This window comes from Barbatula barbatula, assembly GCF_947034865.1.
Source record: "Barbatula barbatula genome assembly, chromosome: 18".
NCBI lineage: Eukaryota > Metazoa > Chordata > Actinopteri > Cypriniformes > Nemacheilidae > Barbatula > Barbatula barbatula.
In genome coordinates this window covers 15,144,010-15,162,759 of record NC_136781.1, presented here as the reverse complement: position 1 = coordinate 15,162,759, position 18,750 = coordinate 15,144,010, and the positions used below count along the sequence as shown (strand labels likewise).

The 18,750-nt window shown below is 39.8% G+C and overlaps 2 protein-coding genes across 4 annotated transcripts; both read left to right on the top strand.

Annotated features, from left to right (window-relative positions):
* The first annotated feature begins 1 nt into the window (after position 1).
* Positions 2 to 3,279, top strand: tmem216 (transmembrane protein 216). Of its 2 annotated transcripts, none has more exons than XM_079479149.1 (5): positions 2 to 58; positions 504 to 597; positions 676 to 768; positions 970 to 1,171; positions 2,601 to 3,271. In XM_079479149.1, the coding sequence occupies exons 1-5, from the start codon at positions 32 to 34 to the stop codon at positions 2,611 to 2,613; spliced, it is 429 nt and encodes a 142-aa protein (XP_079335275.1). In that variant the 5' UTR covers positions 2 to 31; the 3' UTR covers positions 2,614 to 3,271. The 2 variants fall into 2 exon arrangements, with proteins under 2 accessions (XP_079335275.1, XP_079335274.1); XM_079479148.1 differs by having other exon boundaries at positions 47 to 268; positions 2,601 to 3,279.
* A 160-nt stretch (positions 3,280 to 3,439) lies between these two features.
* pde6a (phosphodiesterase 6A, cGMP-specific, rod, alpha) lies at positions 3,440 to 16,963 on the top strand. Of its 2 annotated transcripts, none has more exons than XM_079479145.1 (22): positions 3,440 to 3,998; positions 6,809 to 6,961; positions 7,136 to 7,225; positions 7,298 to 7,438; positions 7,868 to 7,942; positions 8,062 to 8,126; positions 8,424 to 8,490; positions 8,649 to 8,696; positions 8,866 to 9,015; positions 9,366 to 9,509; positions 9,629 to 9,694; positions 9,777 to 9,923; positions 10,436 to 10,543; positions 11,036 to 11,145; positions 11,346 to 11,433; positions 11,545 to 11,645; positions 11,965 to 12,072; positions 12,234 to 12,297; positions 12,771 to 12,845; positions 13,138 to 13,221; positions 13,945 to 14,113; positions 14,574 to 16,963. In XM_079479145.1, the coding sequence occupies exons 1-22, from the start codon at positions 3,522 to 3,524 to the stop codon at positions 14,618 to 14,620; spliced, it is 2,577 nt and encodes an 858-aa protein (XP_079335271.1). In that variant the 5' UTR covers positions 3,440 to 3,521; the 3' UTR covers positions 14,621 to 16,963. The 2 variants fall into 2 exon arrangements, with proteins under 2 accessions (XP_079335271.1, XP_079335272.1); XM_079479146.1 differs by having other exon boundaries at positions 14,583 to 14,989.
* Positions 16,964 to 18,750: the final 1,787 nt, after the last annotated feature.

The window sequence follows — 18,750 nt, the reverse complement described above, 5'->3', positions numbered from 1 at the left end:
CGGTGCCGCGCCGTTTCCATGACAATCCAACATGGCCGCCTACGGTAAGCGCAATGCTGTGAGGGATGTGATCCTAAACGTTACGAGATTGTTATCAAGGAGTTAGATTTGTAATTAAACCGACTGAAGTGCTTTGAAAAACAAGTGTTTTAACAATGACAAGTTTGATTTTGATCAAACTTGTGTTACGGAGATAAAGCCTATGTTACCCAGCCATTTCGACGCTACTGTCGTCCTTCAAACCGATGGCTTTATAATACAATTGTATGTATATTATATTGCATTATACGTTAATAATGTTCGGTGCCTTTTAAAAAGCAATGTATATTTTAACACCGGCTTATGAACCGGAAGCTAATATAACGTTAACACGCTTTTAAACCCGCATTCTATCATACTCTTTTCCAGGAAGACAGCCGGTCGTATCCTTTACAGATCCCTCGTGACTGAGCTCTTAAACATGGCCGTGATTATTGTTCGGGATTTCTTAACTATTGTGTCAGTTGTCTTCCACATCACTGCAGATCCTCTTCTATCTGAACGGCTGGTATTTCGCTGCTTTCTTCATAGCCGAGTGTCTTGCGTTTGTCTACAAAGGTGACGGATAGTAGAAGCTCTCAGTGTCTTGTGCGTTTCATACGTGGGGTTGATCTCTGTTTGCTGTCACTCTTGTAGGTGTGTTACTGCCCTACACTCAAGCTAATCTCATACTAGATGTTGTTCTCCTGCTTCTCTTCTTGGGCCTCGAGATCCTCCGACTCTTCTATGGTCAGTGTGCAAAGATCTTATGTCTTGCTGTTTGAAACGTTGCGTTTTGATAGTCTGGAAACAAAAAGGTCATTCACAGAAATGCCACACCACACAAGCCTGCATCAAGATCATCGTTTCATTTCATATCCAACCTTTTGTTATCCATCAAATGTGTTTTATCTGTGGATCCAAATGAAGTAAATGGCATGTGTCTTTCAGGCTGGAAGGGAAACCTGTGTCAGCGCACCCTGGCACTCCTGATCAGTGTTTGTGTTCTGGTGCCCTGTGCAGTTCTGAGCATCTACTACCTTATATTACAGACTTTTGTGTTACGCCTGGAGTTTGTGCTTAATGCTGTATTGCTCTGCTTTTATGGTCTCGAGCTGGTTCTGGGACTGATGACTATCTCAGTTTTTTCAAGGTAACCGTTTAAGTCTTTGTTTGTTTGTTTTGCTTAAAAGTATACTTATGGAAAGTTCAATTATATACATTTTAATTATGCTTTGTAGTGCTAGTAGTAGTAGAATTATTTTGATAATACTTTGCACCGAGGGCCCGCTTTTAAGTAACACATATTTTATGTACACATCTATTTCAGAGAAGTACATAAAAGTAGACTTATTCAAATAATATACTGATAGCACACTTGAATAAACGTTGTAAGGCCAATGTAAAGTAAAATAATACAATATAAACCTTAAAGGAACAGCGTGGAGATTTTAGCAGCATCTAGCAATAAGGTTGCGAATTGCAACCAACGGCGCGCTCCATACGCTTGCCCCTCCCTTTCGGAGCTCTACGGCAGCTGACACAGAACTAAGAAGTCGTCACGTTTTTGCTTCTTCGCCGCAGGAGTTAACACATTTACACACTCTGTCGAGCAGTTTGTCCGTTTAGGGCTACTGTAGAAAGCACATAGTGTTAGTGGATGAAATAGCTCATTCTAAGATAATAAAAACAACGCTTTATGTAAGGTCTTTACACACCTCTGAACACATAGTTATGTATATTATATTGCATTTCTGTCAATAGACTCTGCTTAAAGGGAAAGTTCACCCATTCTGTCATCATCTGCTCACCCTTATTTAATTTCATACCACAATATTATGACTTGGTTCCGATCAACACAGAAATATATATGGAGGAATGTTAGTCATTTTCAGTTCCGGGACATCATTGACTGCCATAGTAGGAAGAATTCAATGGTAGAACTCTGTTTTCCTAAATCCTTCAAATGATCTCATTATGTGTTCAACAGAACCAAAAAGTACCATTTTTATTTTCCTCCTATGGTAGGGGATGATGTCCCAGAACTGAGAACTGCTAACATTCTTCCAAATATATTTCTCCGTGTTCATTGGAAAAAAGAAATTTTATACAGGTTTGAAACAACCTGAGGCGAGTAAATGATGACAGATTTTTCATTTTTGAATGAACTATGCCTTTAATATTACACATTGGACCTTTAAGATATAAAGTCTAAAAAAGCAATGCTTTCTAAAACAAAACGATTCTATTTATTGCAACTCTATTGCTTTATTTTTCCGGCATGCTCATTTGGGGTAGTTGACAAATCTTACACGTTTCCTATTGTGTGACATAGCAAAAATAAAAATAAACTAACAATGAAAAACAAATCTGCCTTTTGCTAATCGTATGTTTTTAACATTTTTATTTTCTAAAAATTTGCTGTCACAATATAGGACACATGGTACAGATTATTTGTCAGCTAGCCTTTTATTAGCTGTCTTTGCCAACACTTATTCATGTTTGTATACATTTATTGCATGTATTATTTATAAATCCGTAAATCATCTGGTTGTAAAAAAAATGTCTTTTCAAACTTTTAGGGCAAATATTTGAGTCTCTGGGAAGCTCTAACAATCTCTGATGTCAAGACGAAAAACACTTTGAATAGAACAAGATGGAGTTGGTCAGGTTGAGAGCTGTCAGGATTTGCCTTACAAAACATGCACACACAGAGATTTAAAGGGATAGTTTTTGTCATGAATTACTCACCCTCAAGTTGTTTCAACCTGTTTAAATTCCTTGGGTTGGTTGAACACAAAGAAAGATATTTGGATGAATGTTAGCAACCAAAACCATAGTAGAAAGAATCATTTTATGTTTTTTTGTAGATTTAAACATCAATAAAATATTAGAAGAGTTTAAGAAAACCATTTTAATGGTGGTCAATGTTCCCCTAGAAATCTCAGTTGCTAACATTCTTCCAAATAGCTTTGTGTTTAACCAAACGTACATTTTTATATGTCTGGAACACTTTTAGGATAATTCATGAAATAATTTATATTTTTGGGCTGAACTATCCCTTTACAGTTTCAAAAATTCTGTATGTATTTTTCTAAACAAATATGTTAAGCAACTGTCTAGTTTGTGACGAGAACCTGTTATTTAGCAAATATTGTAAATGTATATATATGTAAATCTAATGATTATTGTTATTAAATTGTCAAATGAAACAAAGTTGTTTTTGTTCAATAAATGGTCAGCTGGGAGCTTCAAGAAACTTGAACGCAGTACGTTCATACAGCACGAACACTGCATTAGTTGACAAATGTTTTGATATACTGGATCAATATGTGACTGCTGTCATGTGTATGTCATAATCCCAATGACAATTGGACTCAGGATTATGTGGCTTCTTTAAAACAATCTCCAATAATCCCTCGTCTTTCTCAGCTGTGTACACACAACAGCAGAGAGCTTCGAGCTGTTAAATAGAAAACTCCAAAGCGTAAAATTTTCCTGACATGGCTGCAGTGGACAAGGATGTGGCCGAGAAGTTTCTGGACAGCAACCCCACATTTGCCAAGCAGTACTACGACTCCAGATTCCGGGCCAATGTCATTTCTGACCTTCTGTCGACCACCAAGAAAACCGAAGTGGATATCAGCTCGTACCATGACCTGAACTCGGTCGAGGAGTGCGAAATCATTTTTGATATGGTGCGGGACATGCAAGAAAATTTGCAGATGGAGCGGGCGGTCTTCAACCTGATGCGCCATCTCTCCTTCATGATGCGGGCCGACCGCATGAGTCTCTTCATGTACCGTCAGAGGAACGGCATTGCTGAACTGGCCACGCGCCTTTTCAACATCCATAAAGATGCCACGCTGGAAGAGTGTCTGGTGCAACCAGACAGTGAGATTGTGTACCCGCTGGACACGGGCATCGTGGGACATGTGGCCACTGTTAAGAAGACCGTCAATGTACCTGATGTCACACAGGTAGGGTTATGAACCATGATCAGGAAGCTTTGCACTCACACAATGGCCTGAAGAGGGCAGTACAAGGCTTGTTTTTGAGAATTTAATATCATCATTTGGCAAAAACATCAAATTGTTCATTAATGTATAATTATTCTGAATGTGAACCCTTTGCTTTGTACCCCGCGTACATTTTGGTTGAGCAGTGATTTTTATTATGGCCAATAGTCAAACAAGCTCTTCGTGTGCGCGGATTGGAAAGATGGGATTTCATACCAATTATTAGTGGTCCGCTGCTGTTTTGGGTGATAAACTTCAGTTGATAAATGTGCGGTAGACATTGCACAGACAGATAATGTATGAGCCAATGTGCTTTGTAGAGATGACCATGAAATCCTCTCGCTTTGATTAGAAATTGCTGACCATCTTTCAAATGAAACGCCGGCCTTTGGCACACGGTGTGCTTCGGTGCCTCTCAGACAGCAAAATACTTTTCTCCGTGGTGCTTATAATCAGTTAGAAGAAAAAATGCTTTTGTCAATCTTTGACAATGGTGTTATGTGACTGAACTGCCAAACAGGTCTCTATCAAACCCCGGAGGTGGCGACAGCATCCTCTCAGTTTAAGCCGTCTGCCAGACTGCTGAGTAACCAGAAATATTCACAGAACTCTTATATAGTGGAATATGATATGCATTATAGGTTTATTTGCAACGTGATGCCCTCAAGAACTGAGGGTATAGAGTAATAATATAAGAAATTAATATTAACTTGTATAGTGTCTGTGTGTGATTCATTTATTGCATTGACGTGAAAGGCGAGTGCAGGATTAGGACAGGTGGCTTCACTTCTCCATTGGTGTTACAGGGCCTGGAACGATAAAACCCTTTAATCTCAGTTGAATTAGAGCGATCCTGGATTATATTTAAAGGTCAGGGGTTTACGCCATGTTCCCAAAGTCAGCAGAATAGCTATGCTTACCTTGACTCCACATTTCTCTCTGCTCTTATTCCCCATTCAGTGTAAATGAGATGCAAGATACTGAGAAATAAGCTCTGTGTCGAAGATTCGAGCGAAAATCAATACGTAAAATTGAGTTGACATTCAATTCCTGTAATGTGTGATATTGACCTGTGAGAAAAATATTTTTGACCTTTCACCATGTATTGTAAAATTCTCATATTCACCCATGGTGAAGGAAAACCTTTGTAATTTAAGAATTGTACAAAATGCTTTGCTAGATGTAAACACTGCTCCAGAAGTTAAATTTTAAGCATATGCGCTTAACATTTTGTTTTAAAGGTCGTCTTGGCTTTATTTTGTTCAAACACTTGTAAAAAATAACAAATCTGGTCGACATCTTCAGAAATGGTATCAAGCTACACGTTACATTTATTGATTAAAATGAGAGAGAGCGTTCAAAATGTCGACACAATTTGTACAAGCATACTCTACAAAATCTATATGTTTACATGCAAGATTGAAGTTGAAGCTATGGAAAAACTGTAGAAAGTTGACAGTAAGTCAATGCAGAACATGCGTGTTTCCATGTTAACTAAGTAAACGATGCGACGGATTTCCTTTTTGTGTTAAGACTTCTGTATTATTATCAGGCCAGTGGAAAACAATGGTAGTGTCAAAAACTTCGCTCAAAAACCTTATAAAACAGCTCTGAGAAATATTGTTGACACCCTCGATGTAGTACTCAGTGGGAGGATGAAGTGGCCTGATACATCATATGAGGATTTATTCAATTGCCTCGTATTTTCTTTCGGAGTTGACGGGTCTTCCGTGCGCAACCATAAAATCACAGACGTAATGCAAGCGGGTGACAGAAATGCCTTTTACCATATTTGGAACATCAGGTTCCAAAGCAATTGTATTGACAGGTACGCCCACCATACGTACGTACACATTTGGGTTGTCTTATTCGAATCATACCGCGAACTGACGTAGATTTGTGGGGATGTGGTCACATGAGGTGTTTTAGGCATGTCTGGGTGAGCATTCGCATTTAGATAGAATGCATCTTTTGTTCTGACACTTCAATTTGTGCAATTTTACGTGTCTAATACATGCACGAGCAACTTATAACACACCAAACACATATTTGCGCCATATGACCCCTTTAAATCAAAACAAACCCAACTGGAACCAAACTCTTCATTTCACACTCTATGAAGGAGGACGTTGTGAAGATGTTTTTCTTTATCATGGAGAGGATAATGTCATCATCCACCACTTATCTCATATGGACGCCCTGGATATTTTTGTTGCTGAGCTCAACGGTGAGCTCAATTGTTGATTTGACCGCTCTTAATGTTTCTGGCATCTTTCTGATGAATTTGTTGTGTTTTGAAATGCAACTATGGTCTGTTTCACTTGCATGGAGTTCTCCCTGAACCCCATGATGTGGTTTCACGGCGCAAGCTTCCGAATGCCACACGTAGAAACAACTCCAGACCTTAAGCATGCTTCATTTATGAAGAAATGATTTAAGGAAAAGCCAATGCTTGTGAATAAAACAGCTTTTGATTCAACTGTCCAAGTGCTTTTGGGCCCTTGAAAAAGAGGGGTGCTTCATATTACAGAGCCGTAATTCCTAAAGCCATCAGCTAATCTGTATGTGAATACACTTTAAATAAAACTGAGAGTGTGCACTAAGACAATATCCATTAAAAAACTGTATCTCTAATACCCTACATTTTGATACGTGCTTCTGTCCAAATATTTTTGGCCTTACTGCATATATATTATATTACCCCTACATACTAAAAACCCAAGACGACTTTATGTGAGGTACACAATGAATAAATGTGCTTTATTGTTTAGGACAGCCACTTCAGTGACTTTGTGGACAATCTCACAGAGTACCAAACCAAGAATGTGCTGGCAACCCCCATCATGAACGGCAAAGACATGGTGGCTGTTATGATGGCCATCAACAAGATGGACGGCCCCCATTTCACTGCTCAGGACGAAGAGGTACGAACTTCACTAAAACTCTGCGTAGTCTTGATCTGGATGCTGAAACGAGTATCACCCTGATAATTCCAACCCGGATGGATAGACAGACAAACTGAACATTGTATGCAATGCATAATAAAACCATTTGAAATGAACTTGAATGAAACATTAAAGGAACTTATAATCTCGTAGATGCTGAAGAAATATCTCAACTTTGCCAATCTCGTCCTGCGAGTGTTTCACCTGAGCTACCTGCACAACTGTGAAACCAGAAGAGGACAGGTGAGATGTGCGATTGAGAGGAAACAGTTCTCTTCAGGTTCCCAACGTAAACGTCATGATCTTGTGTTAAAGGTGTTGCTTTGGTCTGCCAGCAAAGTGTTTGAGGAGCTGACCGACATTGAGAGACAGTTCCACAAGGCCCTCTATACCGTGCGAGCGTTCCTCAACTGTGACCGCTACTCCGTGGGCCTCCTCGACATGACCAAAACCAAAGTGATTGTTTATTATTTTTATGTTATATGAATATTGCATAATTGCTATTGCTGTACAACTGAAAGCTTAATGGATAGTGGGGTCCAAAAATCCACCAGTAGAAGTTTTTCTGTTTCGCATGACGTAAAATTTGATAATATATGATAGAGTCATTCTAATATTAGTTCAGGATTAAGTGAAACGCTGTATATATGAATTTCAAAATGGGTTATTTTGTGATCCATTTTGTGTCTTTAAACGTATTTCCGCTTGAATTGACTTGGGAGTCCATGTTCAATCCCGATGATCCATGTTATTGCAACGTTTGCAAACTCTCTAATTCTTTTTATGTCATTTTTCTAAAAACACTTTTGGCATGTATATTCATCTCCATATTTTCGTCTAATATTCTCTGGCCAGATTCTCACACATTTATTCTTTTGCCTGTAGGAGTTTTTCGATCTTTGGCCCGTGCTGATGGGAGAGGTACCTCCGTACACTGGACCAAAGACCCCCGATGGCAGAGTAAGTGACACTTCTTATGCTACTCATCATCATGGGTATTAATAATCACGTCAGAGATGCAAAATAGCCATTAAAGAACCATCACATCCTTTTGTGTGACAATATACATTTTCCTTTAGGAAGTGAATTTCTACAAAGTGATTGATTACATCCTTCACGGAAAGGAGGACATTAAAGTAATCCCGTAAGTCAATGCATTTATAGCATGCAAAATGTGAATGTTTACCACCACTTGGCGTTAAATTAAAGCCCAACAGCGTGTGCTAAAATGGATGTCAGTTTTCAGCATCTTGAAGCATGATTAGATTTAAGCTTAATGGTCTCCTGAGGCCACACGTGCACATTGCATCTTATAAACATGTTAAGCAATACTGATTTTCTTATTGTGAGAACATTGTCCGTCTCCACAGATATCCACGATTAAAAGAATTCAAAGCGATTGCATTGTTCCAGTCAGACACATTTGCATTTGTCGTTCCAGTTCTCCACCGGCTGACCACTGGGCGTTAGTTAGTGGACTTCCTACCTACGTCGCCGAGAACGGCCTGGTGAGAGACTAGACCCCCATTCTCCACAACTGCCGCCACTTGTCAGACGAACAGAAAGCCATTATAATTCATAAAGTTCAAGTCAATGATAATAGTAATTCTCTGTATTTAATGGCCATGTGTTTTCTCACTGAGCGTGACTCTGCTGCTCTTTACAGATCTGTAATATCATGAACGCCGCTGAAGATGAATTCTTTAACTTTCAAGTGAGTTCACCAACTTTCCTGTCTCAACGTAGCTACGCTCACGGGCAGACGTGTAGGAAGATCTTAAACTGGAATTGTTAACATGATTTCAAAACTGCGAGTTTTGCGTTAAACTCGATTACATTTTGCCCAAATGTATCTTGATTGAGGTTTATTTTCATCCTTCCAGAAAGGACCTCTAGATGATTCTGGATGGACAATAAAGAATGTGCTCTCCTTGCCTATCGTGAACAAGAAAGAGGAAATCGTTGGCGTGGCCACATTCTATAATAGGAAAGATGGAAAGCCATTTGATGAAATGGATGAAACGCTAATGGAGGTATCTGAAGCCAGAATATGGAGCGGTACTGATTCATAGCTGTATAAATACACGGTAATGGATGGATCAACACGCTCTGCATTATTCATCTGTGAACTTTTCATCCGTGCTGTGTTTACTCCCGAAACTATGACATGTTCTCGATGTATAATGCTGAGGTTTGGGTGGATTCTGATCCAAATTACTCACTGAGCTTCACTTTAATGTAGAACTACAGTCTGTTAGTGAGGGAACTTGCTTTTTCCGTCGATCACGTCGATCTGAGAAGCTGTTTTTAATATCCTTGTCCCCTGGTTATTTTTTCCAGATTCAAGTAGCTTCGTGTCAATCTTAATGTGAATCTCTTTCAGTCACTCACTCAGTTTCTGGGCTGGTCAGTGCTGAATACAGACACGTACGACAAGATGAACAAGCTGGAGAATCGCAAGGACATCTTTCAGGATATGGTCATGTACCACGTCAAGTGCAGGAAAGATGAGATTCAGAATATCTTGGTGGGTTTCTGCAAAATGACACAAAGCGTAATAGCAGGATGTCCTATTCGGTTCATTGTGATTGATGGTTAAAAAAATGTAAGAATCTTTGCACATCAACAAAGTGAAACTCTGTGCAGAACACACGTGAGCTGTACGGGAAAGAACCCGATGAATGTGAAGAGGGCGACCTGGAGAAAATTCTGGTACACACACACCCAAACAATCCATATAATGTTTAATGTTTCATGTTATAGCTGTGTGTCCTGATGCTGTGGTTTTCTGCAGGGTGGCGTGTTGCCAGATTCAAAGCAGTCTGAGATCTTAGAGTTTCACTTCTGTGATTTCGAGTTCTCTGAGTTGGACCTGGTGAAATGTGGCATCAAGATGTACTATGAGCTGGGGGTGGTGGACAAGTTTCATATTCCACGTGAGGTGAGCGCGGTATTCTGCCATACTGAGTTGTGCCCCGTTTAAACTATTAATGGTACATCAATATAGAAGTACAATGTTTGTTGCATTTAGAAATACTTCAGTAGTATATTAATGTACACGGCTCTGGAGAAAATAAATAAACCATTTTAGTTTTGCATGTGTTGTGGCCATTCCAGTCCAGTGTGATGCTTTTTAGTTAAAGCTGCAAGCTGTAACGTTTTGTTTTAAAAAGAAAAATCCATGTTAAAAACTACTTAAAATAATGATTTATAATTTAAGAGGTCGGCATATTTTGTCAATTTTCTTGTTCAACACGCATAAAGACACAATAGGCTCATAAAGTAACCTGCAATTTTATGTTTCACACACAGATGGCGACGCAGAGGCAAAACTTACAGATTGCACCTTTTGAATACTTTCGATTTCTAACGTTTCTGTTTTCAGTTCTAGTTCAGTTTACTCAAGTCTCTGCTTCGAAGACTGATGCTTGACATTAAAACATTTGTCTCTAGACCCTGGTACGATTCGTGTACTCGGTCAGTAAAGGTTACAGAAAGATCACCTACCACAACTGGAGGCACGGCTTCAACGTGGGCCAAACCATGTTCACACTTCTCATGGTAAGAAAACCTGCACAGAACAACATTACAAATACACAAATTCATCAACACAAGCCAATACGATTCTTTTGAATGACTTCATAGTCACCCTGCAAAGCGAGAGGAATAATAAACAAACCGGTTATGTTAGGCTAGTGGTCATACATTTGATGAATTTTCCCCTCTGGTGAGTGTGTGGTTCGGGTTTGGCATATGTTCAAAGATAGCCCCACCTTCAATTCATATTCTCTGAAATGGCAGACGGCCTCATGTAATAAATCAACCATGTGTTAAGCTGCTCCTGGTGAAGCCATGTGAAATAACTACGATCTGGCTGTAAATCAAGCAGGATGGAGGGCTGCAAGAAACGCAGGCCGGCGAGCTAATGAGCCGTCCGTACTACTCTCACGCTTCACTGAATCTAATGACTCCTCACAAGTCAGCATCAAAGAGGGTGTGTCTAATACAGGCTCCGCCTTGAAATCGTTTTAAACCTGTGTTGTCTTGACTCAGACAGGTGACCTGAAGCGCTATTATACAGACCTGGAGGCGATGGCCATGGTGACGGCTGGACTCTGTCATGATATTGATCACCGCGGCACGAACAACCTTTACCAGATGAAGTATGTGCTCATTTTAATGAAGTGCCATCGTCCTGCTGCTCTTATGAAGAATTAAAGGGATAGTTCACCCAAAAAAAGCGTTAAGGGGAGAATTTTCATTCTGGAATCTCGATTTTGTCACTTCTTGTTGATGTATTACTCTTATTAAAATGCGTTCTTGCTTTTGTGAATGTGCGTCTGTGCTTTGATGATTTTGTCAGGTCTGCCAATCCACTGGCAAAGCTGCACGGCTCCTCCATCCTCGAAAGGCACCATCTGGAGTTTGGAAAAACTCTGCTTAGAGATGATGTAACGCTGCAAATTTAATGCACATCTTTTAGCTTTTTTACACCTTCTGTCTTCATCACAAATTTGAACCCATCTGTTTTTTTTTTTTTGCATAAATACGTTCTTTCCAAGACCTTGAATATCTACCAAAATCTTACCCGGAGACAACATGAAAATGTCATCCATTTGATGGACATAGCTATCATTGCAACAGACCTGGCCTTATATTTCAAGTAAGAACTTTATCGTTTGTGTCTCGCTTTGTTTACTCAATAAAAGAACAGCGATAGTTCACCCCACAATGAAAGTTCTGTCATCATTTACTCAACCTTTTGTCATTTCTAACCCGCACGACTTTAGTTCTTCTGCACAACACAAATGAAGATATTTTGAAAAACGTTGGTAACCAAACAACGGCGATTCCCCATTGACTTGCATTGGTTTTGTCTGCATACAAGTCAGTGGGCATCGCCGTTGTTCGGTTACCAACATTCTTCAAAATATCTTCTTCTTTGTATGTCGTGACACCTATATTTCAATGTGCCCCTGCAGAAAAAGAACCATGTTTCAAAAAATCGTGGATCAGTCGAAGACCTACGAGAGCTGGGATGACTGGACGAAATACATGATGTACGAGACAACCCGGAAGGAGATTGTCATGTAAGCGTTGCGAAAAAAGAAGTTTTCCGAAAACTAATATCTGTTTGTCCAATTGACAGATTTATGCACATCTAAAATAAAATGATACGTAACAGCTTGTGCCCATTTCAAGTTCAAAAATATGAATTCACAGTGAGATGTTTTGGCTTTGGTTTCCGCAGGGCAATGATGATGACTGCGTGTGATTTGTCGGCCATCGCCAAGCCATGGGAGATACAGAGCAAGGTTAGATATTCCTAATGCATAACGCACAGTCACTACTACGGCGAAGAATTCAGACATGTAGGGCAGCCAAGGGTGTGACTGCACGAGGAAATGAAATATCTGGGCTTTCAGCCTGCGTAATGAGACCAATACTCCATTCATATGATAATGCTTCAAAGCTTGTGTGTTAACATTCAGAACGAACATGGCCTTGGTAATGTTGTTATTATATTCATGAAAGTAGATCTGAGAACAATGATGATGATGGTGAATTTCATAGCCGCAGTGGGACATGCCATGTCCGCCCGCGTGAGGACTGCTATAGAACGGACACGTTTTTATCATTAAATCTCTAATGCACAGTTAATATGTACGATTTGGAAAATAACGCACATCAAATTCATATTAGCATCTGCAAATGCATCTCATGGACTATAAAGACCGAATGGATAATGGTTTGTTATGACGTTTGCTGTGTGTGCTCTGTCCTCCAGGTGGCGCTGTCGGTGGCTGCTGAATTCTGGGAGCAGGGTGACCTGGAGAGAACAGTCCTGGAGCAGCAGCCCATTGTGAGAATAAAGGGGGTGTTGGGGGGAGAAAGAATGAGAAAGTTCCCATGGCTCATGTAGTGATGTACTGCCTATTATGCGGTGCAGTGATTCAGAAAGAGCGGTCGCAACGCTCAAGTCAAACAGACCGCTCCCAGACTCCCAGTATTACTCAGCCGTGATTGTAAAATCGTAGGAATTTAATGTCAGCTTCAAACTTTCCACTTTAGCTCAACAATTTTTCAGCCCCGCCATCGAATTGGCTTTGTGTTGGTTGTGATACTCAGTTAAGTGCATTCTGTTTCCCTTCCAGCCCATGATGGACCGGAACAAGGCGGATGAACTTCCCAAACTGCAGTGTGGTTTTATTGATTTCGTCTGTGCTTTTGTGTACAAGGTGAGGTTCTGCCATTTCGATGAGTACACAAAACTACATATGGGACTATACATCGATCCGCTCTTCTAAATGTTCGCGGGATCCACCCGAGATTCCATCAGGAGACCGATACTAAATCATCAGCATAAATTCACAGCGCTGATCTTGATCAGATGCGTGTCTGCTGGCGTCGTATTGAGCCTGCTGGAATAAGAGATCGTGAAAGTACTGAGAAACACAAAGCTATCAGGTCTACTACAAATACCAAAACTCATTTGTCAAGTTGTCAGGCTAATGGCAGACTTCATGTGCTCGCTGGATATTCTAAAATGATCAATCTAGGCAAACGTCTCATTGGCAAGCATTATACAGCGCTATATTTCTAATTATCGAGGGTATCTTTAAACATGGGTTCAGAATGAGAGGAGGAAGTAAATGATGACAGAATTATCATTTTGAAATGAACACGTCTGGCACGTTCAAGAGCAAAAGCAACAGGCAAAAAATGAATAATTCTCAGTCTCATGTCATGCCAAACCCGTGTGAATGTTTGTCAGAACACAACAGGAGATATTTTGAAGAATGTTGGTAACCAAGCAACATTGGACTTTTATTGTATGAACAAAAGGACACATTTCTCAAAATATCTTCAATTGTGATCCACAGGAGAAAGAGCCGTTTCCACGTTTTTAACAACATGAGGGTGAATGAACGATGATATAACACCTGCCCTTCCTCTTGCAGGAGTTCTCACGCTTTCATGTCGAGATCACGCCCATGCTGGACCGTCTTCTCAACAACAGGAAGGAGTGGAACGCTCTGAAGGAAATTTACGAAGCCAAGGTTGCAAAGCTGGACGAGGCCAAGAAGGCTAAAGAGGAAGCTGGAGCTGCCGCATTAGCTGCTAAACAAGGTACATAGTGACTCAAACTGTCTCAGAAGCGTGAAAAAACATTTAGAGATTTTCGGGGCAGATACATTTGACACTTGCCTTTATCTGCAGAACACAAAAGAAGATATTTTGAAGAATGTTTGTAACAGAACCCACTCGCTTCCATTGTATGGACGCAAAACCAATGCAAATCAATGGTTTACGCCAGTGTTTGGTTACCAACATTCTTCGAAATAAAAATTTACAGGTTTGAAATGACAAAACGGAGTCAACCGACCACTGAATTATTTACAATATTATCATATTATGTGTATTAATAATACATTATTATAATTCACGGTTATTAATGTCACAGTTCTTATCAACACTGTCATATTGCGAAATCCCCAATTCAAATCCTTTAACAAAGTTTTATTTGTTGTTATTTGCTGTAACCTACAGCAAACAATGTGTATATTCACCTGACCTGTGTTCCTCGCAGGAAGTGCAGCACAGGCATCTCAGTCCAAGACCTGTGTTATCACCTAACTGTCTGACCATACAGGAAGACATCTATGTTCCCGTAGATTGGACAACTTTTATTACGTTTGTCCTCAGTTGTTAGCAAATACAAACCTTTAGGTAACCAGTATGGTTCTTTTGCAAAGACCCCAAACGGTGACATCACGGCTGAGGAAATATCATCGACAGAAGGGTGGGCTTTGTGTAGTTTTGCTCTCATGCACTTTATTATTGACATGGTTTGGTAGTTGCGGGAACCTGAACAGAATAGAGCTTTCTCATAACACAATGTATTTAAGAGTGCCGCTTCTATAACTGTTGAAAAATTCACATTACATTTGTACTATTTATGTCATATATTGTGATGTATAAAAGATTGAAGTAGTTTTTTGTGCCAGGTTGCTTTTTTAAAGCCATGTAACTGTTGCTGTGCAAAATCTGTATTCTGCCTCTAGGATGCAGTACACCCTCTCTCTCTCTCTCTCTGTGTGTGTGTGTGCGTGCTGTCATGACATACATAACCGTCTTACAAAAGCATTGGATAACACCCAAGGGGTGTTGGCGTAATCGACTAGGAAGGCTGAGATGTGATTGGCAGGGCAGCAAAAGGGGGCGGGCTCAACGCTAGGATTCACGTCATGTCACAGACGCACTCGGCCAACGTCAACAAGACCCATGATGTCACGTCTTGTGTTACATTTGCCTCATTCCCACAGCAAAGAGGCGGAGTCCATAAATCTGCAACTGCTGCAAAAGCTAAAAACAGCTCTCTGACGTGATGGCAGATACACACACCTCAGATAAATGTGCATCCCACACACACATGGATATGCCGTAGGGAATGATCGTTCTGACATCTGAATCACAAACCAGTAGAGCGGTAAATTGCCAGCAACCTTCTGCTACATCGATGTATTAAGAGAGGTTTCATTCAGCATGTTCTGCTACATACCCTCAGCAAATAAAAAACACAATTAGCTTTGCTATAAAAACATTGCAGGCACGCTGCGTGGATACCACACAGAATGCCATTCGCTATTGGCTGCGATTCCAATGCAGCAACCATTCAGACAGCTTCCAGCTGAGCTATTCTGTGTGTCCAATCCGTAACGTCAGAGTTTTTCAAAGCCTCGGTTTTGAGATGCCCAGATTTGCTATTCAGCATGCGTTCCAAGAATAGGCCGAAATTCTGTGGCCGCTATTATTGCGGTCTGGCGTGCTGCTTGATGCATGCAGAGAAATTCAGTACAAGAACAGATCGCAAAGAACGTTGTTCATTGTGGGTTTTATTTTTTGAAGGCAAAACAATGAATATATGTACGTTTTTACAGTATATGAGGATCAGTTTCTACAGTTTAATAATGTAAACAATCTCGGAAGAGAAACATGTTCAGTTTAAAAGGAAGCCGTTGTCTGCTTTTTTAAAACTATGTACATGAATTAAAATATAATTTATGACATCAAATCATTTCCACTATATAGATAATTTGATCTAGGAAACTAGATTTTTAACAATTCAAAAATACTGAAATGCATTTGTCTCCACATTCTCAAAGACATATGAAACCACACAATACCGAAAAAAACCAACACCATTTAAAAGACGTCCAAACTAAGTGGCATACAGTATAAATAAAAAAACTCAAAATAAAACAAATATATGTAAAAATATAAAATCTTACTAGCAGTATTTACCAAAAACTACTTTAAAAAAAAGAAAAATCAAAGTGAACTGGATAGTCATTAGATGTAAATAATCACGAAAAATAAAATCAACAAAACAATGAGAAAAGCAACGTATGCCCTTTGACTTGGATTTAGTTTTCACTCAACGCAAGGTCTTGAAGCAGCAATAAATGCGACGTGGATGTGATGACATCATTGTTAACTAATGCTCTGGCACCCAATTGACACAAACGTTTGATCTTGATAAACATGATTATATATGAAGCAGACAATATCGGATTCAGAGGGCAACTTCTCTTCGACCCTGCAAGAGCGTACTTTGCGAACGACAAATGTTTAGGATGATCGATGTAGTGAATTAAAATAGGAACTTAAAAAGGAGAAATCGCATACACACACACACACACACACATTTAAGGGCCAAGCCAAACGATCGTGACATTCGTGAAATGGATTTGATGTGATACCACACTTCTCCCGTATCCAAACATCAAATGTACTTTTTGGTCAGCTTGTCTAGCGATTAGTGAAATGACTGGAAAAAAATGTATTGCATTTTAAGAAGGTTCCCTTTGGAAGGTGTTTTTTTTCAATATATATTTTTTATTTGGATCACCTGTACATTCTAGATTGACAGTGTAAGTTGAAACGAAGTGTTCTGAAACACCGAATAAAATGGTCTATAACAAATTATATCTATATATTTATCTACACAAACACACAAATATATATATATATGTGTATATATATATAATCATATATATATGTATATACCTTTTATAATATGGCTGTACTGAAAAAGTTAAATTACTTTAGTAAAGAAAACACGTTGGATTGTAAAGGAGATCCGACAGAATCGATAGCTTTGTTTTCCCCTAAAGTTTAAGGCTCTCCTTGTGAGATTGGGCCGTCTGGGTATTTTTCTCATAAAAAAGTCCATCCGAAACATCAGTTTGCGAATTATTCAAGTCGTTTCATCTCTACCACGATGGACAACATACAGTACAGGATCCTTCATGAATTCCCCTGATACCCTTAAAGCAACCAATCTCATCAATAAATTCTTTCAGTTTTTGAGAAAGGCTCTCTTAGATTAGCAGTATTGCATCTCAATTGCATAAAAAATAAAACGATCGAACATATTAAAGTCATATTAAAAAAAACATATATACTTTATACAACCTAGTTTGACTTATGAAGCCATATCAATGAAAATTCCCTTCTGGATTTCCCTGTATTGCTTAGCGCCGCATTAACCTCTGCTCTTGACAAACATTGACCAATCAGAGCTCCCCTTTAAACCCCATTTTACCACATCGCTGTACAGCACAGAACCATAAATCTCATGTTTACACAAGACAGTGCAATATACACATTATATACCTCTCTTTTTATATATATTTATATATAATCATGTAAAACCTGCACATTCTCTCACTTGTTTAGTAGTATACAGACTAAGCGCAAACACTCATTCAGATCTTGTTGGGCGTTGTAGAATTCCCAGGATTGTAATATACAGAAAGTAACTCCGTACTGTAAGAGGGAAAGCCGAGAGGCACGTCCTGATAGGGTACTTTAACACTGAATAAGGCTTCAGTACTTAGCGTGCGCTCTAGTCAAGTCAAAAGAGAATTCAATCATGTAAACATTCAGGTTTGGGGCGTGTTTCAAAGGAGGCAATTGGATAAAGGGGAGAGGCAGGGATAAAGAGGCAGACGTCCCACCTTACGCCAGCAGACGCGCGCACACACACGACTGTACTATAACAACAGAGTTCAAGGATTCAAGAGGCGACCCGCAGAATAAAAGCGACAAGTGTGGGAGAGAACAGACTTCAACTCCCAGCATATAATAACCCGTTCCTAGAAGACACGGACGACACACGCAGTTATACACAAGAACACGTTTAGACTTCAAAAAACAGACATCGAGGACAAATATAGAATTAGCCACAAAGAGCTAGAAAAACCCGCAGATCTACCCCTGTCGGGACAGAGTTACAAAAGTGAGTGTTTTGAGCTTCGAGAGAAAGAGGATGAGAGAGTGACATGTAAACAAAGCAGAGACACGACCGTATCTCTAATGAGATTGAGCTCTGGGAAGATCTTCCTCCTAGTTTACCGCCACCCTTCTCTCAAGAACCGCAAACGGGAGAACTTGATGGATGAACATCCAGAATTGAAAGCCATTATCTGGATGTCCCGGGCTGTGCTGCTGGGAGAGTCTAGCCAATGAGACCAAACGGATGGACGTCTACAATCGCATTTGTGCAGGGGGACATTCCGTACTTTGAAATGCTACGACTGTTTCGGTCAAACCTGTAGTGTGAATTTGTTTTCAGAGAGGGTTTGACGGATTCTGGACGCGACTGGATTTGATTTAGGCAAAAACATACATGGGCTAGACGTTTTTTTATCGTTTGCTCATGTGCAAATACGTCTCGGAGACGTCTGCTGTTGGACGTCATA

Coding starts and splice junctions, on each gene's coding strand:
- tmem216 (XM_079479148.1), top strand. CDS start 203: ATGTTACCCAGCCATTTCGACGCTACTGTCGTCCTTCAAACCGATGGC. Junction 269..503: donor GCTTTATAATACAATTGTAT/GTATATTATATT, acceptor CTATTGTGTCAG/TTGTCTTCCACATCACTGCA. Junction 769..969: donor GATCCTCCGACTCTTCTATG/GTCAGTGTGCAA, acceptor TGTGTCTTTCAG/GCTGGAAGGGAAACCTGTGT.
- pde6a (XM_079479145.1), top strand. CDS start 3,522: ATGGCTGCAGTGGACAAGGATGTGGCCGAGAAGTTTCTGGACAGCAAC. Junction 10,544..11,035: donor CCATGTTCACACTTCTCATG/GTAAGAAAACCT, acceptor GTCTTGACTCAG/ACAGGTGACCTGAAGCGCTA. Junction 14,114..14,573: donor CGCATTAGCTGCTAAACAAG/GTACATAGTGAC, acceptor TGTTCCTCGCAG/GAAGTGCAGCACAGGCATCT.